The 26,675-nt window shown below is 59.4% G+C and overlaps 2 protein-coding genes across 17 annotated transcripts in view; both read right to left on the bottom strand.

Annotated features, from left to right (window-relative positions):
- The window catches only part of MYO15B (myosin XVB), a 33,943-nt gene extending 26,760 nt beyond the window's left edge, over window positions 1-7,183 (bottom strand). The window contains 12 exon segments of the mRNA XM_036836587.1: window positions 122-217; window positions 1,329-1,461; window positions 1,537-1,595; window positions 1,709-1,822; window positions 2,554-2,715; window positions 3,115-3,178; window positions 3,321-3,424; window positions 3,688-3,810; window positions 4,109-4,187; window positions 4,357-4,466; window positions 4,699-4,762; window positions 5,145-7,183. Of these exon segments, the coding sequence (XP_036692482.1) occupies window positions 122-217; window positions 1,329-1,461; window positions 1,537-1,595; window positions 1,709-1,822; window positions 2,554-2,715; window positions 3,115-3,178; window positions 3,321-3,424; window positions 3,688-3,810; window positions 4,109-4,187; window positions 4,357-4,466; window positions 4,699-4,762; window positions 5,145-7,183 (3,147 nt within the window).
- Window positions 7,184-14,705: 7,522 nt separating this feature from the next.
- The window catches only part of LLGL2 (LLGL scribble cell polarity complex component 2), a 33,077-nt gene continuing 21,107 nt past the window's right edge, over window positions 14,706-26,675 (bottom strand). For 10 of the 16 annotated variants that reach the window (XM_036837449.1, XM_036837444.1, XM_036837446.1 and 7 more), the window contains 23 exons: window positions 26,152-26,233; window positions 25,742-25,857; window positions 25,209-25,367; window positions 23,271-23,433; window positions 23,002-23,134; window positions 22,632-22,686; window positions 21,876-22,030; window positions 20,397-20,614; window positions 20,245-20,312; window positions 19,954-20,107; window positions 19,760-19,864; window positions 19,093-19,385; window positions 18,837-18,987; window positions 18,332-18,482; window positions 17,559-17,675; window positions 17,278-17,444; window positions 16,636-16,900; window positions 16,240-16,393; window positions 15,958-15,986; window positions 15,687-15,734; window positions 15,420-15,462; window positions 15,233-15,294; window positions 14,706-15,044 (listed from right to left, as the gene is read on the bottom strand). In XM_036837449.1, the coding sequence (XP_036693344.1) occupies window positions 15,034-15,044; window positions 15,233-15,294; window positions 15,420-15,462; window positions 15,687-15,734; window positions 15,958-15,986; window positions 16,240-16,393; window positions 16,636-16,900; window positions 17,278-17,444; window positions 17,559-17,675; window positions 18,332-18,482; window positions 18,837-18,987; window positions 19,093-19,385; window positions 19,760-19,864; window positions 19,954-20,107; window positions 20,245-20,312; window positions 20,397-20,614; window positions 21,876-22,030; window positions 22,632-22,686; window positions 23,002-23,134; window positions 23,271-23,433; window positions 25,209-25,367; window positions 25,742-25,857; window positions 26,152-26,233 (2,899 nt within the window). In that variant the 3' untranslated portion in view covers window positions 14,706-15,033. Of the gene's footprint in view, window positions 15,045-15,231; window positions 15,295-15,419; window positions 15,463-15,686; window positions 15,830-15,957; window positions 15,987-16,239; window positions 16,394-16,635; window positions 16,901-17,277; window positions 17,445-17,558; window positions 17,676-18,331; window positions 18,483-18,836; window positions 18,988-19,092; window positions 19,386-19,759; window positions 19,865-19,953; window positions 20,125-20,244; window positions 20,313-20,396; window positions 20,615-21,861; window positions 22,031-22,631; window positions 22,687-23,001; window positions 23,135-23,270; window positions 23,434-25,208; window positions 25,368-25,741; window positions 25,858-26,151; window positions 26,234-26,675 lie in introns of those variants that run through there. The other 6 variants (XR_005017844.1, XM_036837452.1, XR_005017843.1 and 3 more) reach the window with 6 other exon arrangements.

Genomic DNA, 26,675 nt, shown 5'->3' with positions numbered 1-26,675 from the left:
CATAGCAAGGGGGCTTTGGGGCAGAGCTCTCGGTGTAGTGCCTTCTCTTTACCAGGGATGGCCTCTGTTCTGGGAAACAGCTGAGTGTCCCCCTGCCACCTCCATGCCCAGCTCCCCATACCTCCTCCTGGGCCAGAAGCATCTGGCTGGAGAAGAGCTGCAGGCGCTCGCTGGCGAGATTGTTGCACAGCTGCTCCAGGCCGTTGACCCGCAGTGCCTGGGGGGGGGGGCGCGTGGGCAGTGAGGTGGGCACCCACACGAGGTGGGGGCACAGGGCAGCTGGTCGGGGGGCTAGCACACAGGCCTGGTGCCCTTCATCCCCCTCCCACAGCTGCCCCCATCCTCCCCAGCACTAGGCGGGAGTGGTGCCCTAGGGCTGATGCTGCCTCCTCCAGGGACAAGTGCAAAGATCCTGGCACAGCGCGCAGGCCGCCTCAGCCCAATCCCAGCCTCGGTCATGCTTCCTCCCTCCAACAACCCACACCCCTGCCCTCTGCCTCAGCACCACTGTGAGCCTTCGGGCCTCTGATCACAGCCATCCTGTGGTCTAGAAGGCATCTCTTGCTACAGCCTAACTCGCTGGCTGTCAGAATGCCACATCCTCGTAAGCAGAGCTCCAGGCTGCCGCCTCCAAGAAGCCTTCCAGCATCCCTCCTGTTGGAATTACAGGCTCCTTCCTCTGTGCCCCTCAGCACTTTCCTAGTAAGCCCAGCAGAGCCCCCGCTTCGTGTAGCTTTGCACAGAGTTTTGACCTGTTCTAAAATACACACAAGAGCACGCACGTGCATACATGCACACACGCACACACACAGGTGCAACGGTCATCCCCCTCCTCAGAGAGCGGATGGTCACCAAGGACACGCTGGAGAGGAGGAGACAGCAGGGGACAGGGAACAGTGCCCAGCCAAGGACTGAGGTGGGGGCCACTGCCTCTTGCTCTCGCCCCTCCTCCCTGCCTTGAGGAAACAGGATGTTCTGCAAAGGAGTGAAGAACTTATGAAAACCTCAGCGTGCTTTGGGGGATTCCCTCTCTTTCCTCTCCTCTGGGTACACAGGAGGCGAGGCTGACCCATCCGAGGGTCTTCCATTGTCTTAAGGCTCCTGTGAGACTCTGCAAGGCCAAGCAGGCAGAGCTCTCCAGAGCCGACGTCAGGGCTGCATAGGGCAGATGGCTGTACCTACGGAGCACGCAGCTGTCTTGTGGACCATCGTACGGTCAGAAAGGCAAGCAGCGCACGAACGTCCCCGCAAAGGGAAGCTGCTGGGGTCCCCAGAAATAACCAGGATGACGGGGGCACCCCGTCCTGGGCCCCACCCCCAGGGGTGACCTCAAAGCCGTAGACGTCGATGACAGTGACAGTGGCCACGCTGCCTCCCTCCCCGGGGGGTGCCAGCCGCACGTTGGTTCTCCTCAGAAGCCAGGCGAAGAGCCGCGAGTACAGGGCCTTGGCCAGGGCGTCCCTGCGGGCATGGTGAGTGAGCCTCGTGCAGCAGGGCCCAGGCCTGCTCACAGCTCTCTCCTGTCCCCAGGGCCACCTGGCATTGATGGCACTTTCCACGGGCAGGGATCTTGAGACCTGGCCATAGGGCGTCTCCTGAGGGCAGAGGATGTGCATGTGGTACGTCAGGCCCAAGGTCCACACGAGTGCTCCCCAAGCCTGCGGGTGGACTGGTCAGGCCCCCGCCTCCCCAGGACCCCCGAGCTCACCGTGACCCTCCTGGTGACAGCCGCCTCCAGGCGCTCGGGCGGCACCCGCAGCAGCCGGGCTGCCGTGTGGATCTCAGCCCAGCTGGACACGGCAGCCACCTCCTGTGACTCCCTCTGGACAGGCGGGAGGGAGCAGGGAGAGCTCTGCTTGCGGACTGGCTGCTTCCCATGGGGCAGGGGCAGGGCCTTGCTTTGCCTGGCAAGGGGCCCTGTTACCCAAAGGTAGATCTGGGCAGGTAGGAGCTGGCTCCGGAGTCTGAGGGCCTGAGTGTGAATCCTGACTTTACCTCTCCACTAGCTGGCGGCCCTGACAAGTCTCTTTCCTTCTCCGAGTCTCCACTGTCTTATTGTTAAAGGCGAAACAACAATTTTTATGTTATGGTGTTGTCAGGAGCAATGAATTAGAAAATATATGTAGGGAATTCCCTGGCGGTCCAGCGGTTAGGACTCTGCACGTTCACTGCCAAGGACCCAGGTTCAATCCCTGGTCAGGGAACTAAGATCCTGCAAGCTGCGCAGTGTGGCCAAAAAAAAAAAAAAAAAAAAAGAAAATATATGTAGAGTGATCTACACAGTGCCAAGTACATAATAGCTGCTCAGTTAATGCCAAGTATCCTCCTTAGGGTGGCAGTTTAGTGGGACAGGATCGGTATAGATGCAGAAGACCCCGGTTTCAGTTTTCTCATCTGTACGATGGGAGTTCACCTGCTTTCTGGGGCAGTGGTGAGGCCCTGATGGTGGCCCGGGGCTTTACTGTCTCCTACACACAAGTGTTCGGCATTGTTATTTCTGCCCTGATGATGCAAACAAGCCACCACCAATCCAGTGTCTCAGAGGGAGCTCACCTCTGAAGAGGAGAAGCAGATGTTGCCCAGCTGCAGGACAGAGGCCAGCACAGCCCAGACTGCAGTCAACTCCTCGGTGCACAAGCCCAGCACCTGCAGGGCCTTCACCAGTCCCGTGAAGTCCTGGGCATCCTCCTTGCCCTGGAGCCTGCAGGCCCGGCCCTGCAGAGCACAGCAGGGGTGAGGGGTGAGGAGTCGGGGCCTGGCCACCCGCAGCTTCCCTCTCCTCAGACCCTTCCCTGGGCAGGCCCCGTTGTCCAGCACCGAGGGGGCCTTCCCCCACCTGGTTGAGGTAGTAGTAGGTCTCTGGCCCCTGTAGGGAGAGCCGCTCCCGTTCCATGGGGTCCAGCCCCGCCAGCAGCTCATAAAAAACATGGAAGCTCCGCTCAGCCTGGGCCTCAGGGGAGAAGGACTGGCTTAGGGGGAGCAACAGCCTGGTCCTGTGCCCCAGGGGAGCAGGGACAAGTCCTGGGGAAGGCAGGCTTGGGGGCTGAGGGACCACAGCCCCTCACAGGGGCCCCTCCCTCTTTCCCACTCTGGGAGCAGCGGGCCAGGTCGTACCTGAAACACCACTCTCGAGGTCTCAAGCAGATAATGTGACACAGAAGCTCCCAGGATGACCCCTCTGTGGACACAGGACACTGAGTGAGGGGCCCCCGCTCAGAATGGGACCCACCGTGGGCTGGACCCAAGGGCAGCAGTCTCAGGTTCCCAATAAGGGAAACTGATCATGGGTGACCCTGCCCACCTGGACCCCCGTCACTCACTGCTGCAGGCAGAGGCCTAAGACCTGGCCAAAGCGGCTGGCATTGGCATTGAGGACTGTCTTGGCGTGGCCAAAGCTGCTGAGCATGGGCAGCACGTCGTCCAGCTGGATGGGGGAGGGGCATTCAAGTATCCCTGGGAGCAGCAGTGGTGCCCACTGATCAGGCATCCCAGCTGAGGACACTGTGCACCTGGGAGCTCTGCTGGTCCGTGGAGGGGGTCAGTCACCCCAGCCCTCCCTGCCCCCGCAGTAGGCAATGCCTGGGGCTGCCCCGGAGGAGAAGCCAGAGGCCTGAAGACCACCCTTCTGGCCCAAAGGAGTAGGATGGTCCCCCTTGGATCCCTGGGAAATGGCGAGCTGCCCCTCACCTGACATCCTCTGCCCCTTGTCTGCTCCTGCTCCAGGCTGCTTAGGAACTGCACAATCTTTTTGGAAGCTTCTGTCTTCCCAGAGCCGCTGTGCCCACTGCAGGAGGGAGAGGCTGGCAGGGTCTCCAGGAAGGGGCACAGAGGACAACCCCATTGAGCCCGAAAGTGGGGATATGCCCACCTGGAAGTGATACCTGCCCTAAAGGAGACTCCCAGAAATGCAGAAACATAGACCTGGGGCATAGAGACCAAACAGAAAAAAGTCCCCAAGATGCCTCATTCAAGGGGCACAGTCTTAGGAAGTCCAGAGCTGTTGCCCAGCAGTGGGCCAGACAGGCAGTTTCAAATGCAGACCTCACATCCCCCCTCCTCCCGGCCTTCAGTGTGGCCTGAAGGTTCAGCCAAGCAGGGCAGCCATCACTCACCTCAGGAGGATGCAGGTGCCCTGCCCAGTGCTCTGAGACAGGCTATAGGCTGCTGCCACGATGGCAAAGATGTGTCTGGGGGAGGAGGGTGGAAGCAGAAGAGAAGGTTACCAGAGATGGGCATCTGGGGTCTCCTGGGCGTAGGCAGGTCGTGCCTGCCATGCCCTGGACCTCAGTCAATGGGACATGCTGGGGCTTCGCCACCTGGGGGTGAGCAGAGGGCTGGTGGGGCAAATTCACGTACGGGGTGGTGTTAGGGGTCTTCCTAGGGCGGTAGCTGGCCAGGACCTCAGGTGAGAAGAGAGGCAGGGGCCGGCGGGGGTTCAGAGCGAGCAGGAGGGGCCCCCCAAAGGTCTGGGAGGAAAGTGGAGGCTCTCATCAGAACATGGAGGGAGCAGGGGATGCAAATAGAGTGGCGCTCTGATGCCCCCGGCCCCTCCCCGCTCTGCAGGACCCCAGAGAGGGTTCAGCACCCAGCCCAGGGAGGAGAAAGATGGAGGGTGAAGCTCCAGGGGTGCCCGGAGGGCCCTCTGATCCCTGGGGAAAGGGAATCCCAGCCCACCATCCCCTCTTGGGTCCCCCGTACATAGATTCGGCCCAGGTAAAACCTCTTCTTGAGGCACAGCAGCACGGAGCTGTCGCACACCAGCCTGTAGGGAAGCAGGGTGGAGAAGCAGGGAGTCGGGGGCAGAAGGAGATCCTGGGTTAGCGCTGCCACTGGCTGCAGAGACACTTCCACCAAGTCATGCACCCTCTCCGAGCTGGTCCATAATACAGGGGTCCGGCTGCTAAACAAATTACCAGCGCCGAGGGCGCTACAAGCAGGACCAGGCTGCTGACCCAGAGGGAAGCTTTGTGCCAATTAGAGAAGGAAGGAGCACCTGATTCTCACCCCTCACCTGCCCCTTCCAGCCAGACGACCTTGTGTGGCAAAATCCCATGTAAGGATACAATTCATAAAAGAACAGGGGTAGGATGGGATACAATCAAGTGTGACCCAGGCATGGCAGGTTTGGGACCGCGCCCGCTCACCGCAGCCGGGCCAGGTCCTCGGTGTCTTCCAGGCCTTCCCCGAGGCTCCTGCCCTCGGCGCCGGGAGAGGGCGGCGCCTCCAGGCCCGGACCGAGGCTCAGCTCCAGGTCCTTCTCCAGTGCCTCCTCGGTCTCATCCTCCGGCTCCCATCGATCCCTCAGGAACCCGCAGGGGCTCGGGCTCCTCTCCCGCCGCAGGCAGGTCTCCAAGATGAGTCGGGGCAGCAGTGCTTCGGTGCCAAACCCAGGGTCCTCGCGGGGGTCCTCGCCCTGCGCCCAGTGCACCGCAGCCTCGGCTCCCAAGGTCTCCGGCTCCGCTTCGCTGCTGGAGCCGCTCTCGAGTGGGGGCTCGTCGGAGAGAGTCGGGCCGAGAGAGCCGTGGCGGCGCCCGGCCACCCCTTCTCCACTCGCCCTGCGCCCCTCACTGTCCCCTGAAGCCCCCGCACAAAACCAAAAGTGCCCCTCCCCAGCGGGGACTTCCGCGGACGCTTCCTCTGAGCTCTGGCTGCTCGAGGTCCTCCCTGCCCTGTGGATCCTGGGGAACATGACCGCGAACTTGGGATCTGGAGTCGGGTCCGTATCCTCAGAAGGGTCGTCGGGGGCTGGCCTTTCCGCAACCTGCGGGGAACTAGAGCCGCCACCAGGGGGAGCCCTCGGTCGCCCGCCCAGCCCAGCTACGCCAGCCAGGCTCAGCACTAGACGGCGCCTCAGCCCCGGCCCGCGGCCCCGCCCCTCGCCCGCCGCCCGCGCCTCGCCCGCCCGCGGCCGGAGCCGCAGCCAGCGCAGGAGGCCCAGGCCCCGTGCCACCCGCAGGAGCCGGTCCTTGAGGCCCGAGGGGCAGGGACCCGCGGCCTGGGGAGCGGGCCCTGGCGGGGGCCTCGCGCGAAGCCTGCCGAGCGCCACCAGGGCTACCAGCGGCGCTGGGTCCCCGGACCCTTCTCCTCCAGCCCCCGCTTCGCTCATGCCCTCCTCCTCTTGCACCTTCCCCACCCCCTCTCCGACCTGGGTACGCTGACCCCGGGCGGTCGAGGCCTCGGCTCTTCCGGGCTCGGGGCCCCTCGGCTCAGCCTCGGGCTGCACCCCACTGTTACTCGCGTCCCGGGCCGGCTTGGGGTCTCGAGAAGCCCGCGAGCTCCGGGGAACGCACGCGCGGCTGCCCTCGAGGGGACTGGAGGCCGCGGCTTTACTGGCCGGGTCAGCCTCTTCGGCCTCAGTGGACCCGCTTGTCGTTCCTGGGGCTGCCCGTAGGCTCCGTCCAGGCCCGGCCCCCTCCAGACTCAAGTCTGTGGCAGTCTCGGAATCCTCGGTCTCTCCCTGGGGCCTCGCCCCCGACGATCCTTCCGGGCTCCGAGGCCCGGCGGGGGGCTTGTCACCGCCTCTGCCGTCGCTGCTCAGGCCGTCGCTGCCCGGGCGTTCTCTCGGCGCCTCCAGCGCTGGCTCCGGACCGGTTTGGGTGCTTCCCGAGCCCATGTCCGTTTGCTCCGAGTTGGGCCGCCGCTCTGGGGCCCCGCCGCTCTGGCTGCCGCTCTCCAGGGCCTCGCGGGCTTCACTGTCCGGGCAGGAGCTGGCCCCGTCTCCATCCGACGTGTCCGCATTGAGGCTGCGGGTCTCATGGCGGCCCCGCTGAACCGAGCGTCCCCGCCCTTTTCCTCTTCTCCTGCGGCGGTCGCGCCCGCGTGTCCTTCTTCCTCCGAGGAGGCTCTTCTCCTCCAGGCGCCCCCCACGGCCGTCCCCGGGCTTGTGGCTCTCCTTAGGCCCGCATCTCGGACGCCGCGCGCTGCCTCGTCTCCCCTCAGCCTCCGACCGTCTGCAGTCGCCGTTCTCCTCTACAGTGGGCTTCCTGCGGCCACCGGGGGTCTCCTGGCCCCCCGCGGTGCAGGGCTCCAAGAGTGGTCTCGCCCCGTGGGCTTTACCGCGGCCCTGTCGGCGCTCCCGGCTGGGCGCGCTGTCGGCGCTGGCCGACCCGGATTCCTGCTCCCCGGAGGTCGGCTTCCCGGGTCCCTCCGGGCGCTGGGGCGTTTTGCCCTTGCTCCTGCCCATGGCTTGTTTCCTGGCGTCTCCCTCCTCTCCTCTTCCCTAGGAGCTGGCTGCCCGCAGGTGCCCTCGGCAGCACATCACACAGGTTGCGGCTACAGGATCAATCTACCCACCCCCGCATCTCCCGCCTTATGCGTGAGCATCAATAATGCAGGTGTCTGCGGGTCCTGACCTCCTCGGCCAACAATAGAGTGGAGGCCGCCCAGGAAAGAGGAGCTGCAACTGCGGACAAAGGCCGTGGACAGGGCAACCGTGCCACCTGGAGTTGCTGCTAGCCAGGCCAGCCTGGCGCCACGCCAAATCGAGGGGGCCCATCTTCTGCTCCCGCCTCACTGCTTCTTCAGCAGGGGCTGAGGGGGTGCCAGAAGAACCGTCCTCCTTGTCCTGGGGTCTCTACGGGAATCCACCCTCCTCCCCTGCATTGGCAGGCGGATTCTTAACCACTGCGCCACCAGGGAAGTCCAGGTTACCCATTTCTTGTATTGCCTTCAAGAGCTATCCATGCAGAGAAAAGCAAGTATTCTTTTTCCCTTTGAGCACAGGTGGAAGCTTTTCTGGCTCATGGCTCTTCACTCTGCTTTTTCCAATCTAACAGATTAACCTGGAGATTTCATAATAGTACATAACTATCTTCTTTTTCTTTTCTTTTTACAACTGCATAGTAATCCAGCAAGTGAATGTGCCATAGTTTAACCAATTCTTTATTGATAGTGTGAAAATTAATCAAGGGAAACCTTACTAAAACGGAGTCCAGAGGCCAGAAGGGGGAGCGCTTACATGCTTACCACTCCACCGCCATGCAGATCCCAAGGGAAAGAAATGTACTTTGTACTACAGCCAGCTGGAGGAAAAAAGATTTTCTCCTTGCCTGGCAACAGCTCAGCCAATGAGAAACTGTCAAACTAAGACAATGAAAAGCCACTGTACTTCAAATTCCCAATTTCCTCCAATGGTCTTTTTGTTTATAACAGCCTTTCCCAACTTCCCCTTCTCCTCTAAAAAGGTTTCCTCTCCTTTGCTTTAGCAGGGTTGTGTGTTGCTGGCCAGAGTTGCTATCCTGTGTTGTAATTCTTTTTTTTTTTTTTTTTTTTTTTTTTTAAATTTATTTATTTATTTATTTATTTATGGCTGTGTTGGGTCTTCGCCTCTGTGCGAGGGCTTTCCCCAGTTGCGGCAAGTGGGGGCCACTCTTCATCGCGGTGCGCAGGCCTCTCATTATCGCGGCCTCCCTTGTTGCGGAGCACAGGCTCCAGACGCACAGGCTCAGTAATTGTGGCTCACGGGCCTAGTTGCTCCGTGGCATGTGGGATCCTCCCAGACCAGGGCTCGAACCCGTGTCCCCTGCATTGGCAGGCAGATTCTCAACCACTGCGCCACCAGGGAAGCCCCTGTGTTGTAATTCTTTGCTGCTCTTGAATAAGCCTGTTTTCCTGGTAATATAACTGACTTTTTAAAATTGTTTTAGGCTAACAGACTTTTATGTCTGAAACGGATGCTGCCTTCATCTCAGCTTTTGCTTCAGTTACAAACAACGTTGACACCACCTGTGTCCAAGCAGAATCAATTCCTAGAAGTAGAATTTCTGGGCCATAGGGTATGTGTATTTGTAATTTGGAGAGCTCCAAATTTTCCTCCATGGAGGTTGTATCAATTTACACTCCCACAAACAAGATAGGAGACCACCCATTTTAACATGGCACTGAGGCATGGTGTTACCTAACATTTTTGCCACTCTGAAACATGACAAAATCTCAATGTCTTTTAAGTTCATTTCTCTGTGAAAATAAGCAGCTTTCCTCCATCTTACAGCCTTTTTTTTTTTTTCCTGAGACCTGTCTTTTCTCATTCTTTACCCATCTTTGTATTGATGTGGATCTGTTTCTTGATGGTTATACTGTAGTTAAACCCAGGCAGGATTCTTGAGCCCTTTTGGCTGGCCCCGGGGCAAGGCAGCTGCTGCAGGGTGCGCTCTGGGGCACCCAAGATGGAGTCAGATGAGATCTCCAGCCAGGGCCTGTGACCTGCCCCGCAGGGCTCTGTGCCCCTGCTGACCACTCACTCTGGCCTCTCCTCACCAGCAGCCCCACCCAGAATCAGAGTGGGGGAGGTAACATTCCAGACTGTGGCCCTTTCCTTGGTATGCTCTCCAGTTGGCTTGTACCTGCCTTATACCCACCTCTCTGCATATCTCCTGGAGCCAGCCTCAGACCTGGGTGGAGCTGCTGCAAGCACTCACGTTACCCAGGAGGGCCCCTCACAGCCCAGAGGCCTGGTTTGAGCAAGGAGTTGAAAGTGACTTGGCCTTTGCCAAGGAAGCAGCCTTCTAGTGAAGGAAGCAGCTGTCCCAAAGGAACACAAGCTCATGGGTAACATCAGTTACCATGTAACTCATAAAACTGGTGTCTCTGACTGTGAAAGTCTGTAAGCTGTGCTTCCCCACCACCAATACTGACCAAGGCAAAGGGCAATGAGGTTCATAAGGCTTGTTTCACCTGCAGAAAGCAGGAAGTGGGGTGATGTATTCACACAGTGGATGATTACACAGCACTATCCGCAACATACATGGGTTATTTCACAAACGTAGTGGTGAGTGAAGAAGCCAGAAAGGGTTATAGAATCACTGTATGATTCTATTTACATAAAGTACAAAAAGAGGAAACTGAGCTAGTTATAGAGTGGTGCCTGGGGTGGAGGGTGGGAGGTTGGTAGTGACTAGAAGGGTCACAAGGGAGCCTCCATGGGTGATACTGTTTGTTTAGTTTGTGGAGATATTTATCGGGTTGTACTCCTATGACTTGTGCTATTCTGTATGCGTTTTATAATTTAAAAGATAACACAGAGAAAGAACTCACTGTTTTGCCCTGGACTAATAATAATGATGTTGATGATGTGCCAGGTACTGTTCTAAGGACTACACTTAATTTTTTTTTTTTTTTGGCCACGCCCTGCGGCCTGTGGGATCTTAGTTCCCCAACTAGGGATTGAACCCAGGCCCTCAGCAGTGAAAGCACGGAGTCCTAACCACTGGACCGCCAGGGAATTCCCTGAATTCACTTAATTCTTGAAAGCACTCTGAGAGGTTGGTGCTGTAAGGATTCCCATTTTATGGATGATAAGACTGAGGCACACAGCTGAGTGTCAGAACTGGGATGCCAGGAATTCCCTGGCAGGCCAGTGGTTAGGACTCTGTGCTTTCACTGCTGAGGACCTGGGTTCAATCCCTGGTTGGGGAACTAAGATCCCACAAGCTGCACGGCGCGGCCAAAAATAAATATATTGTTATTTAAAAAAAAAAAAAAAAAAAGAAGTGGGATGCCCACTCAGGCAGTCTGGCTCCCAAGACCTGGCAAAAGAACAGGTGTGAGGAGCTACCATCAGCTACACACGGAACTTCCGTTTGTCTGGCCCATTACAATGTGTCCTGTGAGCTCTGAGGGCAGAGGGGAGAGCTCCACACCTGTCTCCAATCTCCTACCTTCTCCCCTGCCCTCCTCTCCCTCTGGCTGATCCAGGACAGAGCTCAGATCTCACTCAGCTCGGTGGGCGTGGCCACTTCTGATCCTCTGAGTCTCAGTTCCCTTCCCAAGCTTCATTTCATTCAAACCCCCCAAAACCCTAGGAAGGGGATATGGTCTCATTTCACAAATGGGGAAACGGCTCTGAGAGGGTAAGTGGCTTAAGGACATACAGCCAGTTAGTGAGAAACTGGGGACCCAATTCAAGGGTCCCGCTATTCTTTTCCTTTAATTAATTAATTAATTTATTTATTTATTTATTGGCTGCGTTGGGTCCTCGTTGTTGCACGCGGGCTTTCTCTAGTTGTGGCGAGCGGGAACTACTCTTCGTCGCGGTGCGCAGGCTTCTCATTGTCGTGGCTTCTCTTGGTGTGGAGCACGGGCTCTAGGCATGCAGGCTTCAGTAGTTGTGGCATGTGGGCTCAGTAGTTGTGGCTTGTGGGCTCTAGCGCTCAGGCTCAGTAGTTGTGGCACACGGGCTTAGTTGCTCCGCGGCATGTGGGATCTTCCCGGACCAGGGCTTGAACCCATGTCTCCTGCATTGGCAGGAGGATTCTTAACCACTGTGCCACCAGGGAACCCCGGGCCCCGCTATTCTGCTCCATGACACTTCTGCGGGGAATTGGCTTCAGAACCAGACAGGCTTGGTCCCTCCCCCATCCCACTTCCTGGCTGTGTGATTTCCAAAAACCACCAGGGAATTCCCTTAGACAAACCTGATACCAGGGCAGAGGGGCCCCACCCCCAAGCCCAGTTCTCCCCTTTGCCTCCTCCTTCCCACTCATTCCTTCATCTGCTTTGCTCACAAGGACTGTGAACTCCTCCTCCGGTCTGTGCGAGCCCTCTTCTGACTCCACACTCCTTCCCTCTCTCCCTCCTGATCCATTTCCTCCTCTCCTGGCCTCACCCACCTCACAGTAACTTTCACCTCCTTTGGTTGGGTGTTTACTGGGAGCCAGATGCTGTGGGATGTTACAGATTCTCATTTAATCCTTTCAGTCCTCTGAGGTCGGCCCTATTATCACAGCCCATTTTGGAGATAAGTAAACAAAGGTGCAGGGGTGAGGTCATCTATCCAAGGTCACAGAGCCGGTCACAGGCAAAGCCAGTGATGGAGGGTTGGATCCGCCCGACTTTCAGATGTAGGTGAACACTAAGTCTTCCACCTCTGGATGCCGAAGGCCCTCAGATCTAAGTCTCTAGACTGGCTGCCTATAGTACGTCTCCAGGGCCTTTGGAATTGGCAGTGACTCCTCCCACTCACTCACCGGTCTATCTGGCCGCCATCCTGGTCAACTCAACCTCTCAATACCTCTGTTTCACCACTCCCATCACCTCTCCCTGGACACCCCACTTCTCCCTCGGGGCCAGCCCAGCTTCCATTAATCCCCTTTCTAGAGCACACATATCCGTAAAAATGGTTGGTCTCACACTCCTAATATGAGAATGTTTCCTTCTGAACTGAAATATTTGAACCACCAACATAAGCTAACGCTTCAAAGCATAGTGTACTTAAGGCAAATCTCGTCCTTAATGGGTGCGGGGTAAATCCATTTTCAAACAGCCCTCTTGGTATTTTCAGGTGCGTGCGTGTGCTTGTTGTTGACTTCTTTTTTTTTTTTTTTTATTAGTTTATTTTTATAAATTTATTTATTTTTGGCTGCGTTGGGTCTTCACTGCTGCGCTCAGGCTTTCTCTACTTGTGGCAAGCAGGGGCTACTCTTCGTTGTGGTGCGCGGGCTTCTCGTTGTGGTGGCTTCTCCTGTTGCAGAGCACGGGCTCTAGGCGCACAGGCTTCAGTAGTTGTGGCATGCGGGCTCAGTAGTTGTGGCTCATGGGCTCTAGAGTGCAGGCTCAGTAGTTGTGGTGCACACGCTTAGTTGCTCCGCGGCATGTGGGATCTTCCCGGACCAGGGCTCGAACCCGTGGCCCCTGTATTGGCAGGCGGATTCTTAACCACTGCGCCACCAGGGAAGTCCCTGTTGTTGACTTCTTGTTTGAGCTGACTAGCCGATCATTGCGGCAGCCACAAAGCCATGGAGGTGTCGGCTCTGCCATTTTCTTCTGATTTGTTGGTGTTTGCATTATTACCGTGATCTTCAATTCTTGGTTTCTTGGCAGGAAACTTCATGTCGCTTGTCCATTAGTGTGAGGTAATTTAGCCAACTGGATAAAAGACATGGAAGCCCCCCTAAACTGGCAGTCACAAAACCATACCTGTGTCCCTAGGTGGGGAGCCCAGCTTTCTGGGTGTGATGTTCCCACTCCTTCCTTGACACCCACTTTTGGCGTAGGATCCTCTGACCCACAGACTGAGGACCCCAGTGCCAACCCAAGTTAGAAACAGCAAAGCTTAATTTCTTTTGTGATAAAAGATAAAGACATCCTGTGCATCAAACTCTAAGATATTCTCCCTGACCCTGACAGAGGGCCTCCCCCATCATTAACCCATTAACCTCGAGGTCTCATAGGAACCTGGCAACAGATCACTGAGGGAATACTGTTATCCCATTTCCCAGGAGAAACTGATGCAGAGCAGGTAAGTAATTTGCCTGAGTGGAACTCGGTTGTTGTACCTGCGGTTGAAGCTACAGTGGTCTTTAGAAGAATAAATCTCATGGAACTTCCCTGCTTAAAGCCCTCCAGATGGGACTTCCCTGGCGGTCCAGCACTTCCATTGCAGGGTGCGTGGGTTCGATCCCTGATCTGAAAACTAAGATCCCACGTGCCACGCAGCGCAGCAGAAAAAAAAAGTCCTTCAAAGGCTTCCGTTGTCTCAGGATGGAGTCCAGACTGTCTTGCAGAGGGTGCAGTTCTCCCCACCTCCCCCGCCCCCGTGGCTTTGTCTTATCTGCCCAGCATCCTTTCTCCACTTCTTCCAGGGACAGCATTTTCTTCCTTTGGGGAGCTGTCCCTCCCACTCCTTGTGGTTCTTGGGGCTCCATCTCAGTAAGCCCCCACTATTCCTCTAAGGAGAAACAAGGGATGCTCAAGTGGTCCAAGTTCCAAAATTCAGCGACTCTTGAGCTGGACGTGCTGGGCCGGAGGGTGCGTGGGGAGGACGCTCCCACGGTGTGTCCGTCCTGGGACCTGGGCCTCAGCTCCTCCTCTGCCCCCTGAGCTAATCCGCGTCCTTCCAACAGGCCCTTTCCGCACTCAGGCCAGGGTGGGTCCCTGCGGCCCATGGCGGTGTCCTTGCCCTCACGAGGCTCCTGGACTGGCCCTGGCATTTTCAGCTCATTTCCTGCCAGCCACCCTCAACTCTTCACTTGCTCTACGGCGAGCAGAACACTTCTTCTCGTGCTGCTGCACCTCCCGCCCCCCATCCTCTGCAGAGAACAGTCTGCCCGGCCAGCTCCTGGTCACCTCTCCCGTCACACTGAATGTCACCTCCCCAGGCACATTTCTCACAAGCCCCCGGATTTCCCTCATCTTAACACTTCCTGCACTTGTAAGGACCCCCCACGAGGGCAGGGATCGCATTGTCTTGGCCACTTCTGAACCCCAAGCACCTGGCATATAGTTGGTGCTCAGTGAAGACAGGCGAATAAAGATGTAGCCCAAGTAGAATCAAAGCCCTGGCTTATGAAGACCTTAACCTCCGGGCGCTGCCCCCCACCTCAGCAGCACCCCATAGTCCTTCCCTGAAGTCCGGAAGAAACCATCAGGCCTGAGATACTGCGTGCATCTTCCCCTCCTAACAGCAAGGAAAGGCCGGCCAGGGGCAGCTAGGGGCCTCCCACTGCCCCCACCCAGGGGTGCAGTCAGACAGACTCAATTCAGTTAACTTTTACCATTTATTCCCAAAGAGAGAAGGCATCCAGCGTTCAGACACAACCAGATACAGTTTGATCTGATTCAAATAGCTTAAAAAACAGATTCTCCTGAGCACCAGCCTGGTCCAGGGGACGGACCCAAGGGGCAAAGGCAAGGAACCAGCTAACGATCATTTCTATCTACATGGAAAATCTCTGCACGATTAAAAAATTAAAGTCGTTGGGCCAGTCCAGTGAAGAGGTAATAAGGTGTTTATTAAAAACTTTTTCACCCGGAGGCAGTTAAACATTTATAATTTAAAACCCAGCCCACTACAAAAAGGGGGGAGACGGGGATAAAAACTGTGCAACATTGACAAAAGGACCGAGAGAGTCAAGGCCCGAGGAGGGAGAGCCCCAGGGGCCTGGGGTCCCTCCTGTCCCAAGGCCAGGAGCAGCAGCAGGGCGGGCACTGGGGGTGCCCCCGGCCCCTGCACGGCCCTCTCCAGGTGGGGCGGTGCCCCCAGGAAGAGCCGTCAGTAGTGTGTGTTCATCGTGCAGAAGGAGAGAGAGCCACGGCAATTCAGGAGCATCCTGGGCGGGACGGGGGCCTCAGTCACCCGCCTGAGCCCAGACACGGAGGTGTTCGGGCACGTGGGGGTGTGTGTCAGGGCAGGGATGGGCCTAAGGGCCTTGGGGAGCGGGGACAGGGCTCCTGTCCCTCCTATCCCTCCCCAGGAGCGTGCCCCACCCCACCGTGCGGCAGCACCCAGAGCCCCTACCTCCCCCGTTGCTGAGGCCGTACCCCACGGCCACTCGCTGGGAACGCCAATCACCACAGCTCCTGCGTGGGCAAAGACAGGGCCGTCACCGCCCATGGGGGCTGCAGACGAGGACCCTCATTCCCGGAGCTCTCCTGGAACGTCTTCCGGCACCGGGGGCGCAGCCCTGCAAACCTGAGTCACTCACCCTCGGCCCCCCTCCAGCGTGCTCTGGATCTCCTTCAGGACGCCTGCAGGGCAGGGGGCAGGGGTGGGGAGCAGAGGCGTGGTGAGGCCAGCTGGGGCTGGGCCAGACACCCCCGCTTTCTGCCCCTTCTACTGATGGGGTGAACGGGCCTGCCCCCCTTCAGGAAACCGGCCCTCGTTCCCACCCTGGCCTTCCAAGCACGCTGCCACCGCTCCCCCCCGCACATCCCTCCTGCCGGCCAGCCCACCAGCCCCTGCCCTGACTCACTCTCGTCATTGAGCAGGGCGTGCTCCATCATGGGGCTCGACCTCCTCTCTGGAAGGCAGAGGCCAGGCCAGGTGAGCCTTGGGCCCTCCTCTGCCCCAGCTCCCTGCTTCTGGGGGTGGGGTTGCTGAAGCCTGAGCCCAGGACTGGAAGGGAAGCTGTTTCGACTCCCAGCCCGAACACCACCTGCTCACCTGGGATCCCCTTCCCTCCCCAGGTGTGCTCACAACGCCTCGGCCCCCCAGGCCCCTGGCCCCAGAGAGGCCTGTCTTACCCTCTCCATCACTCTGGCTCCCTGAGTTCCTGTGGAGGAGAGACAGTAAGCGTCGGGGGCCACTAGGCTCCCCGTTCTGGAAAGCCCTGGTCTCGTGAAGAATGAGGTCAACTGACCAGCTTGCATAGGAGGGTGGGGCATACAAAGCGGGGCAAGGAGGCAGAGCTGGGAGGGTGGGCTGAGTTCACGGGGGAAGGGGACTCTGACCAGCCCCCAGGGGGCACCCCAGGGAGGGTGGAGTGAGGAGGGGCTGGAGCAAAGGCTACCTGCCCTTTTACCCACCTGGCTCGGCCCAAGGCCTTCTCAGGGCCCGATTTGTCGCGGAGACGGCTGTGGTTCTTCGTTTCTGCTGAATCCACCAGGCACCGGGGCTCAACCAGCCACTTGGTGGAGAGAGAGAAGCGCTCAAACTCGGAGGGTGAGATCAGGTAGAAACCTGGGGGGTGGAGAAGCCTGGCAGGTGAGGCCAGCCTGAGTCTCCCGGGCCTTGTGGCTGCGAACAGAGCTGCCCCCCCAGGGGGGGATTAGGGGCCAGAGCCTCCCAAAGTTCTCTGCCTGAGGAGCCTGGCCTTGACCGGAATACCCCCGACTGCCCTTCCCAGCGGCCCTCGCAGCACAGCAGGAGCCCCAAACGCAGCCCTGCGGACAGAGGTCCCGACGCGCCCACCACCTGCACACCTTGGCCGTATTTGGTGAAAACGCAGGAGGCGATGCCGCTGACGTCCTCCCGGCGGATGCAGCTGTACCGCACCTGGGGCTTGAGCAGGGGCAGCGAGACCACCTGGATGTCGCCCAGGTTGGTGAGGACGGCCAGGTGGTGCTCCCCGTAGTCCTCGGCTCGACAGCTGCCGAAGCGGGCCGCGCTGACCCGCCGCACCCGCGAGCCCTCCAGGGCGGTCAGCTTCAGCTTCAGCCTGGCGCTGACCTTGGGCAGCGTGAACACCTAGGGCACAGGGCAGCCGGTCACACCCGCAGCCAGACCAGTTTGCAGAGCTTCATCCGGTCAAGCGAGGACTTCCCGCTTCCCTGCCCGATGCTGCCGCCGGGCCTGGCCCTCAGATGTGTGGTCGCGGCACTCAGACTGCGAGGACGCCAGGGCCTCTTCCTTCCCTGTCTGTGTTTTCTGTCCCTTCCCCAGACACAGGTCCTGCTTCAGTGTCCCCACCACTGACCCTGGGGCCCGGGGGCTCCATCAAGACCCCGCTTCTTTCCTGTGCCTCTGCAGCCCTCACACAGCAACTACAGACACAACTTTGAGTCCCAGCCATTGTCATTTGTGCCGGGGATTCCCGGGGGACCCCACCTCCTCCCATAAGGCACCTTGAACTGCTCCTCCGACACGACAAGCAGCTGGTGGCTTCCCTGCATGTCGGGGCTCTTTGACAGGTCGTGGGCCACTTCCAGGGGCTCGGGAAGGGGCACGCTGTGTCCGTCCAGCACCAGGATGCCCACCACGGGCGCTCGGTGCATCAGCTGGATCTCCTTGGCTGCAGGGACGGAGGTAGGCGGTGGGGCTGGTGGTTGGGCGGAGGACGAGGCTGGAGACACCATCCCGCTCCCAGCCGAGGCAGACAAGTGCTCTCCGCCTGCCCAGCACTCACCCTGCTCCGCCCGCACCGGCTCATCCATTCTCCGCTCGGCCGGGGGCACGCGCAGGGCAAAGGCGTAGACGGTACCTCCATTGGTGCCAGCCCACAGCGAGGGGCAGTGGCGGGAGCCTGCCAGGAGGCAAAGGTTTACATCTAACCCCTGGCTCTGGGGGTCGGGGGGAGCCAGGAGACCTGGCTCACTACCTGTGTGACTCCAAGGTCAAGTCAGCAAACTTTCATAAACCTCAATTTCCTCCTCTGTAAAATGGAGCTGCTGTGGGCCCTGCCTACCTCCTGGGTGTAGATGGGAAAGGCTGGGAAGGCTCTCTGACAACCAAGAGCCCCATGCAGATGATCCCAAACCCAGGACAGCTCGGCCCTCGAGATACAGCAGCAGACAGCCCTCAGCCCACCCTTGCCCTGGCAGGAGAAGAGAAACAGCCAGAGAGCTTCTAGAGGGCCTGCTGGATACCAGCAGGCACGTGGCATGTCCCAACGCTCGCAGCCACTGTAGGGGGAAGCTATCCCTCCACTTTACAGGGGGAGAAGCGAGACCCAGAAAGGCTAAGTGACACGTCCAAGGTCACACTTCTAGAGAGTGGTGGAGCCTGGATACGAAGCCAGGGCGATCAGACTCGGAGACCCAGGCACGGGAGGGAAAGGGGCGGGCGGGGGCTCCAGTCTCCCCTTGCTCACAGGGGGAACCCCTCTTAGGGGTGCACCAGCCAGCAGTCTCCGACACGCCCTCACGCCAGAGGGCCCCCCACCTCAAGCTGGCCACTCACTGTCCCTCAGGTAGGTGTCAGCGAAGTAGAGGGTCCGGACAAAGCCCGTGAAGGAGTCCTCCGCCGAGCGGGCCTCGATCTTGCGCTGCACGGGCGCCAGCTCCATGTTCTGCAGGCCAGTCCTCTCTGCCCTGCTGCTCCCCTCCTGCACCTGCAGTGGAGTGGGCCAGGCCTGAGGGTGGGCTCTGGCCTTCCTTCCCGGGGGCATCCGATTGCTCAACAGCGAGCCTTCCAGGAAGACTGGCCACAGCCCCTGCCACCACCTGCCTGGTAACACTGACTGAGGACGTGGCCCTGAGGCATTACAATGACTGCCTTTCACACTTAGGGAAGCCGAGGCACAGAGAAGCAGTGTGACGGATCCGAGGTCACAGGGTTGGTGGGGGTCGGGGGTGGCCCAGAGCCCGTGTCTGTGGCCAAAGCAGGCGGGGCAGGGAGGGGTGGTTGGGACCTGCCGCTGGCTGCTCCGGGCTGTGCCCGGGCTCGTGCCCGGCCTCGGCCTCACCTCTCCCGGAGGGCCAGCAGGCCGCCGCTTCCTGCTGGACACCCGGCTGCGACGTATCCGGCGGAAGGACTGGCGCAGGGACTTCTTTAGGGACTTCACACGGGACAGCGGGCCCTCCAAGGCTAGCTGGTCATTGGGGTGCAGCGTGCACCTGGGGGAACGTTGGGCCATGAGCGTGGCCAGGGCCTGAGGGACCTTGCCAATCCAGGCACCTATCCCAGACCCGGGCCCCGGCCACCCCGGGAGGTCTGCTCACTTGACAAAGACCTGCCGCCGCTGCTGGTGGTCAAAGAGGCCAAAGCCGTGGCTGGTGCCGAAGGCCACAAGCCGCCACTCGGAGTGCAGGGCCAAGGAGGTGACCACAGCCGGGGGCTGGCACTGCACCAACACAAAGGGCTGGAAGCCGGGCTCGAAGTGCACGGGCCCTGGGCGGGCACACAGGCGCTCGTGCCCCTTCCAGCGGTAGCCCTCCTGGTCCTGCAGCAAGTCGGCCTCCACCTGCTCCACGGCGTGCTCCGCCTCCTCGTCATTCAGCTCCAGCACCAGCACCTGGGCGGGGCGGCAGATGGGCTGAACCACCCCCGGCACCAAGGGACAGCGGGACCTCAGGGACCCTAACGGCAGGGACGGCAAAGGACCCAAAATCCACGCCAAGGCCAAGGGTCAGAAGTGCCCAACCTCTGGCTCTTAATCCTGATTTCTGGAGGAGAAAGGCCTCCCTCTAATGGGATCAGGGAACTTCTATTCACTGGGAGAAGTCAGAGCCACAGGGGCAGGTGATGCACCAGGGGGGGCGCTCAGGAAGCTGGTTCCTGGCCCTGCTGCCCCCCAATACTGAGAAGGAAGCTTGTGGGCCTGGACGCTGCCCAAAGTCACCTGATCAGCCCTCCCCACTGCTCCCCACGCCCAGCCCGGCCTGCTACCTGCCCTGCTGTGCCGGCCACAGCCAGGTAGCCACTGTATTTGCAGAGGAAAATCTTCTGGATGCCCAGCCGAGGATCGTCACTGTAGGGGTCGAAGGAGCCCACCTGACAAGGGAGAAGAGCTCCGTGAGGGGCCATAAGCGCTGGACCTGGCCTGTCCCCGCCCTCCCTGGTTCCCAGGCTCCGGGCCTCACCTTGTGGAGGGGGGGCCACTCGTCCTCACCCTGGGCATTGAGGCTCTCGTTGGGGTCTGTGTCGGTGAGGAACACCCGTACCGTGCTGAGTTTGTAGAGCAGCCGCAAGCAGACGCCCGAGGCATCCCAGAACCGCACTGTGCCGTCCTCGTGCCTGTGGGCAGAGCCCGCCTGCCGCCCGTGAGAAGGATGCCGGGCCAGAGGTGCCCGGGACTGGCACGCACACCCCCCGAGCTCTGCTCCCACCCCACACATCCCACTAGGCAGGAGAGTACGATCAACGTCACCTACCCCGTGAGCAGCAGGTCTCTCTGGGGCGGGGCCGGGGCCAGGCTGGTGCCACCGTCAATGGGCCACTCCTGGAGGAGATGACGGAGAAGTTCATGGGCAAGCCTGGCTCTAGGCTGGGGCGGGGCTGGGGCCGGGGCCGGGGCCAGACCTACCATGGTGGAGAAGTGTGTGTTCTGCCGGCTGCCGGCAGCGATGATGCGCTCCCACAGCTTCAGGGGGATGTTGGAGACATGGTGGGAGCAGGTGATGGCGGAGCAGTGCAGGGAGGCCAGGTAGGGAGGCTGGACCGGCGGCCAACCAGCCGTCTGCAGGTCAATCACGACCAGCTCCTCCTCAGCCAGCACTACCAGGGCATAGGGGTCATCAAAGGCTGTGGGGACAGGCCAAGGGTCAGGGGCTGCAGGAGCCACTGGGAAGCAGTCTGTCCAGCCTGGCCCTGTAGAATCTGAGGCTCTAGGGGTGGAGCCAGGGAACCCACATTTTAAAAGCAAGCTCCAAATCCAACAATGCATAAAAAAGAATTATATGCCACGACTAAGTGGGATTTATCCCAGGTATGCAAGGCTGCGTCAACTTTCGAAAATCAATTAATGAAACCCATTGCGTCAAGAGGCTAAAAAAGAAAAATGAGGAACTCCCTGGCGGTCCAGTGGTTAGGACTCCATGCTCTCACTGCCAAGGGTCCGGGTGCAATTCCTGGTCGGGGAACTAAGATCCCACAAGCCGTGTGGCGTGGCCAAAAAAAAAAAGAAAAATCACATGATCATAGCACTAGATGCAGAAAAACTATTTGATAAAACCCAACATCCATTTACGATAAAAAAAAAAAACTCTCAGTAAACTAGGAATAGAGGGGAACTGCCTCAACTTTGATCATCAATGTAGAAAATCTAAAAGAATCGACCAAAAACTGGCCCTGGCTCCCAGCATGCTGTCAGGTGTGAGGAGGGAAGAAGAGGCTGAGAAAGGAGGAAAAGCAGGTTCGGAGTCTCCCTCCAAAGGGCCACCAGCGAGGCTGGGAGAACACAGCCCAGGGTGTCCTGAGCAGGCCTGCCTCCCTCACCTGGAGGCCTCGGGCCTGTCAGGTCAGAGTCATCTAGGGAGGAGGCCCGCCCTCCTGGAGATCTCCCGCCAGGCCTCCTCTCTAGGTTTCGACACCAGCCCTTTCTGGTCTTGCCTGTCACCCAATTTAGAAAGCTGATTCAGGGCTTTGTTGGCCTGGCTGAGTTCCAGGAGACCAGCTCAGCTGGCCCACACTGCTACCTGCCCCACCTCCCAAGGAGGGCTTCACCATGTCCAGGCCAGGAGCCCTTTGCCTCAGCCGGGTGGGTGTTAAGCCCGGCAGTGCAGATCTGCCCACCTTTGGGCCAAGTCCCAGCTGAGCCGGGGAAGGGCAAAGAGAGTTTGGGGTGGATGGGAGGTGTGGCCGGCAAGGACAAGCCACAGGCCAGCAGGGAAGGAAAGGGAACAGCCTCGGAGACACTAAGAAGAGGTACAATGGGGCTTAGGGACTCAGGGATGGCAGCTTTAGGAACGCCTGCAGACCCTTCCTCTTTGTTTATGGATGGGGGTGGGCCCGATCCCCACACCTCCTGGCGGCCTGCCCTCCACACTCACTCCCGCTCGCCTACCAGCCTCAGGGTTCGCCTCGATGAGGACAGTGAAGTCGATGACACGGGAGGTGAAGTCAAAGGCTGTCTGCTGGCCGTTGTGGACCACTGAGATGCAGTGGCGGTCCCCATAGCTGGCCCGTGGCATGCCGCCCTGGAAGATGGTGAAGGGCAACCTGGCAGGCACAGAAGAGCAGGGGGTGAGCTGCTGACACCGCCCCAGAAGCCAAGGGCTGAGCCGGCCGTGGGCTGGTCCTGCGACTGGCCTCTGCAGCAGGGCCTGGGACGGGGGCTGGTCTCAGCGTAAGTGCTCACTCAAGGTCCCCAGGAGGGGCTGGGGCGGACCCCCGTCTCTTCCCAACTCAACAGCCCAGGAGAACTTGGGGGCAAGCAGCGGAGCACGCCGGCCGCAGGCTCTGAGTCTCTGCCGCCACTCCCGTTTCAACCAGAGTGCCCCCTGCCCCCCTTTTCTGCTTATACATCAGGTCTCCCTGTATGATTCTGTTTGAAGAAACAGGTCTGCTCCTAAGACAGAGTTTGGAACCTGCTGATCTGAATCGTCTCTCCAGGAGAGTGGAAGGGAAAGAATGGGAATGAGTTTTCAGGAATTAGTCAGAGAGAGGTATGAATGGCCCCCCCCTCCCTTCCCTGGAGACCCGGATATGAGCCCCAAAGGCAGTCACTAGGCACCATCTCCCCCAGGCAGAGGTTTGAGCAGCCTTTCCAGCTCCCCAGGAAAGCTCTAGAAAGGGAACAGGACAGAGCACTGATACCTACCCCTGCTTGGTGGTCAGCCAGAAGATTTTGGTAATAGCTTTGCAAGGAAAGGGGCCTAAAAGAAAAGGAAATACCTTGAACGGTCCTCCCGCTCTCAGAGGCCTGTGGGCCTGCAGCACAGATCCCGCATGCCCACGGAGCAGATCTAGGCTCGGGAGTCTTGCTCTGAGCAGTTCCCACAGAAAGTCACAGTGGGTGTCAGAAAACCCGCTGTGTGGCTTTGGACACAGCCTTCACCCTCTCTGGGCCCCAGGTTTTGCTTCTATGAGTTGGACACCTACACCTGAAAGCAGGAGAGACCGACTGGGGCCAGAGAGGACACCGCCTTGCTCACTGGAAGGCAGTCCCAGGTGGCGGGCAGAGCACTGACCGTAAGGCACACAGCTGCGCAGGGGCTCCGGTTGCAGGGTGTCACTGGACACGGGCCACTGGCAGTAGCTGCCGTCAGAATGGCAGCTGACAATCAGATGCCCGTCCCGCTGCCAGCAGACGTTCTCCAGTTGCTTCACGGTGGGAAAGGAGAGAGAGAGCGCACGAAGGCTGGGATCGGGGGTGCGGTCCCATCGCCTGCACCCCCATGCCTCAGACGGGGACTGGATGTGTTATGTGGGGCCTGGGAGAACCATGTGGCACTGCTACCTGGCTGCTGAGGAAATGACAGAGCACACAGCTGCCCTGTAGGTCCCAGATGACGACAAGGCCCCGGCTGTAGCCGACGAGGATCTGGTTGGGGTCCCGGGGATGTTCCTGCAGAGCCTCCACCATCTCAAATGCCCGCCTGTGGCAGACCTCCTCTGGCAACCTGGGCGAGGGCAGCACCGTGAGCCCACGTCACCGTCCACCGATGGGGCATGGCTGAGAGCATGGCACAGCCATGCCCGGCATCCCCCGAAGCAGGGGGCACTGAATGTGCCAGCACGGAAAGGCTGCCAGGACACATCATCAAGGGGAGAGAGAAGCAACGCATAGAACAGGGCAGCGATAGAGAAAACCCCCTAAGGATGCAAACGCAGGTGGCACATCTATAAGGAAAAGCAAGGAAGTGATTTCCAGAAAAGTCGATGTGGTGGTTACCTCTGGGGGAGGGAGGGAGCTGTGACAGAGAAGGGCAGGTGGGGGACCCTGGGGGGCTGGCAAAATTTTGTGTTTGCCCAGAGTTGGTTGCACAGACGCTCACTTAACAAGAATCCATTAAACCGTACACTCAAACTTAGTGCATTTCGGTAAGGTGTTGGTGCTTCATAAAAAAAGTTTTTAAGACCTACAAAACAAAACTCTATATCAGTTGGCCTGGCCTTGAGCCTTGACCCCCTCCTCCTTTTCTGGGCCTGGAATGCTGATGTGAAGTTTGGAGGTGCTACAGCCAACAGAAGACCATGAGGTGGCAGGCACAGGACCAAGAGCCAATACCGAGGAGGGCGAGTAGGAAACAGAAACAGCCTGGATCCCAAGGGCATTTCTACGCTCAAACCCAAACCAAACCCTCTACATTTAGAACAAAGATTTAGACCAACAGGAGGGGTTCCCAGGGCACCCAGGCTGGGAAAGCCCAGCAGGGGCTCCTCCTCGACTAGACTCCCACGGGCGCGGGTAAGGTGGGCACTGGTACAGCCACACACTGAGGAGCAGGTCCTTCCGCCGTCCTGCCCACAGGCCAGGTGCCCCGGCTGAGCACCAGCCGTGCCCGCCACCCTGTAAACAGTCCTGCTCTGACCATGGTCACGCTGCCCTGACTCTACCGTGCCCGGTGCTCAGAGGGACCCAGCCCCAAGCAGGAATCCTCCCAACCCAGCAATGCCCAGCCCTGCTTGACCATCACCCGGGGCCTGACGACTATGAGTGTTACAAGCCTGGTCCAGAGCCCTGAGGAAGGTCGGGCCTGAAGCAGCTCCACAGCCCAGCACCCTGGCCTCCTCCCTGCCCTTCTTCACTGCAGAACACTCCACGGCCATCAACCTGGCTCCCGTGAGCTCCTGCCGGACTCCTCCATCCCCTCCTGTCTTGGGCCCTGGCCCCCCTCCGCACCCAGACCTGATGTGACTCCCTCTCTCCCACGGACACCACCATTAAGGAGCAAAGATTCTGAAACGATCTCAAGAAACCTACAGGTTGTGGCCGCCAGGAATTTGGGGCCATGGAGCCTGCATGCAAACGAACATGTGGCAGAGACTCCAAAACACAAGCATCAGCAGAAGCTGCCCAGCGGATGCAGGGAGGTCTGGGCCCCGTCTGCCCCACTGTGGAGCCCCGGGGCTTTGAAAGAGGTGGTATCAGTGCCAAGAACGCTGGACTGAGAGTTGGTATCACTGCACAATCATTTCGAGCCTTGTCTTCCTTTTAAATGAGGTGACGAGTTACTCCCAAGACCCCTTTTAGTGCTGGGATGCTAACTCTTTTTTGGGGGTGAGATTCTCAATTTGGAGGACAGGTGGAGAGCTGAGAGTCTGTCCTCCCATCCCTACAGACTTCCCAGGAGAGAAATTATAAGCTCCTGAGGCATAACCGGGATGGAACGGAGAAGGCCACTCGAGGGGACAGGTTCCTCAGGGCACGAGGGTCTCCGGGCCCGGGGCTCACCGCTGCAGCACGGCATCGGAGCTGATCGTCCGGTCCTCCAGCACGCGGAAAGCCGGCAGCTGCACCACGAACACACTGCCGCTCTCGGTGCCCAGGTAGAGCAGCTGGCAGGAGGAATGCGGCAGGACCACTGTGATCTGCGTGGCACTGGGGGCGGCCCTGCAGACGGGAATGATGGCCCGTGAGCTGGCTCTGACCAGGCAGGCGGGACCCACAGATAAGATCCCCCGACTCCCTCAGCGGCCCCAGGGAAGGCCATGCCTGTGGGGGGGGAAGCAGGCCCGTGAGGTCCTTTGATGGGGTCCAGCGACTCAGGCCCGGACAAACATATTGGTTTTTTTTCTGCCAAGACAGGAGACAGATGGCAGAGAGCTGGGGCTAAGAGGCAGAAAAAAATCCCTTGGCGCCTCCCGCGTAGGCTCCGTGTGGGGTTGGGGGGAGGCGGGCCGCAGCCCTGCCAGCTCCTCCCAGGGCACCCTGTTGTTGGTGCACGGGTCAGGCTGGCTAGGAGAGCAAGAAGACTGAGTTCTTACCCTGGGGGGCCACGCAGCGTGAAACACTCATCTTCCTGCAGCTCTGACACCCCGCCTTTGACCTTCAGGCTCCACAGGTGCAGGCTGTTGTCGTCCAGCAGGGTGACCAGCTGGCACTAGGCAGGAAACGGGGCAGAAGCGTGCTGTCTCGTTAACCAGGGAGGGACAGCATTCACCGTGACCTTTACACACTGGGGCGGCCCAGCCTGTGCGGGTCATTTCAAAGAGCCCCAGAACCAAGAGACCCCTGGCTACTGTTAGGGTGGCCGTGAACCGCAGCTGGGGAAAGGCAGGTTTGTCCCGGGTCCTCCCATCAGCACCAAACCCAGGGCCACCAAATGCCTGCCTTTCCATACGTCCTTTCTGGAAGCTGTGAAAGTAAGAAGGGCATGGGGGCAGGGGGGCCTCACCTGGCCAGGCAGGAAGTGGATCTGCACTACCGCGTTGTTCTCATGGTGCAGGCCCATGAACTCCACCCCCGGGGCACCATAGCTGGGAGTAGCAGGCTCAGGAAAAGCTCCAGAAGGCAGGACACCACCCCTTGGCCTGCCCTCTGGGCCCACGTGGCAAGGAGTGTAAATACCCAGCAGCAGAGAAGGGCTCACCCTCTCCCCCGGCAGCCGGGTGGGGGGGTGTTTAGGGTGGGGAGGAGACAGCAGGGGGCCTGGCCCAAAGGCACCAGGCCAGTAACCTGACCCCTGAGGGTAAAGCCAGCCAACCAGGGAGAGCTGTCGAAGCCAGGAGGGGTGAAGCATTATCTTGGCAACTGTTAGGCTGTTCACTGTACCTCCACCTCCCCCCCACCCCCACCCCACCGAAACCCACAACCTGAACTGCAACAGACTGTCAGCTACCACGTGGTGGCACCTGTGAGAAGACGCACAGGGCACCCGTGGGCCCACCTACGGCAGCCATGGCCGTGAGCCTTGGCGCT

The sequence above is a fragment of the Balaenoptera musculus genome, chromosome 20 (genome assembly GCF_009873245.2).
Source record: "Balaenoptera musculus isolate JJ_BM4_2016_0621 chromosome 20, mBalMus1.pri.v3, whole genome shotgun sequence".
NCBI classification, from domain to species: domain Eukaryota; kingdom Metazoa; phylum Chordata; class Mammalia; order Artiodactyla; family Balaenopteridae; genus Balaenoptera; species Balaenoptera musculus.
This window is presented reverse-complemented; position numbering and strand designations above follow the sequence as displayed.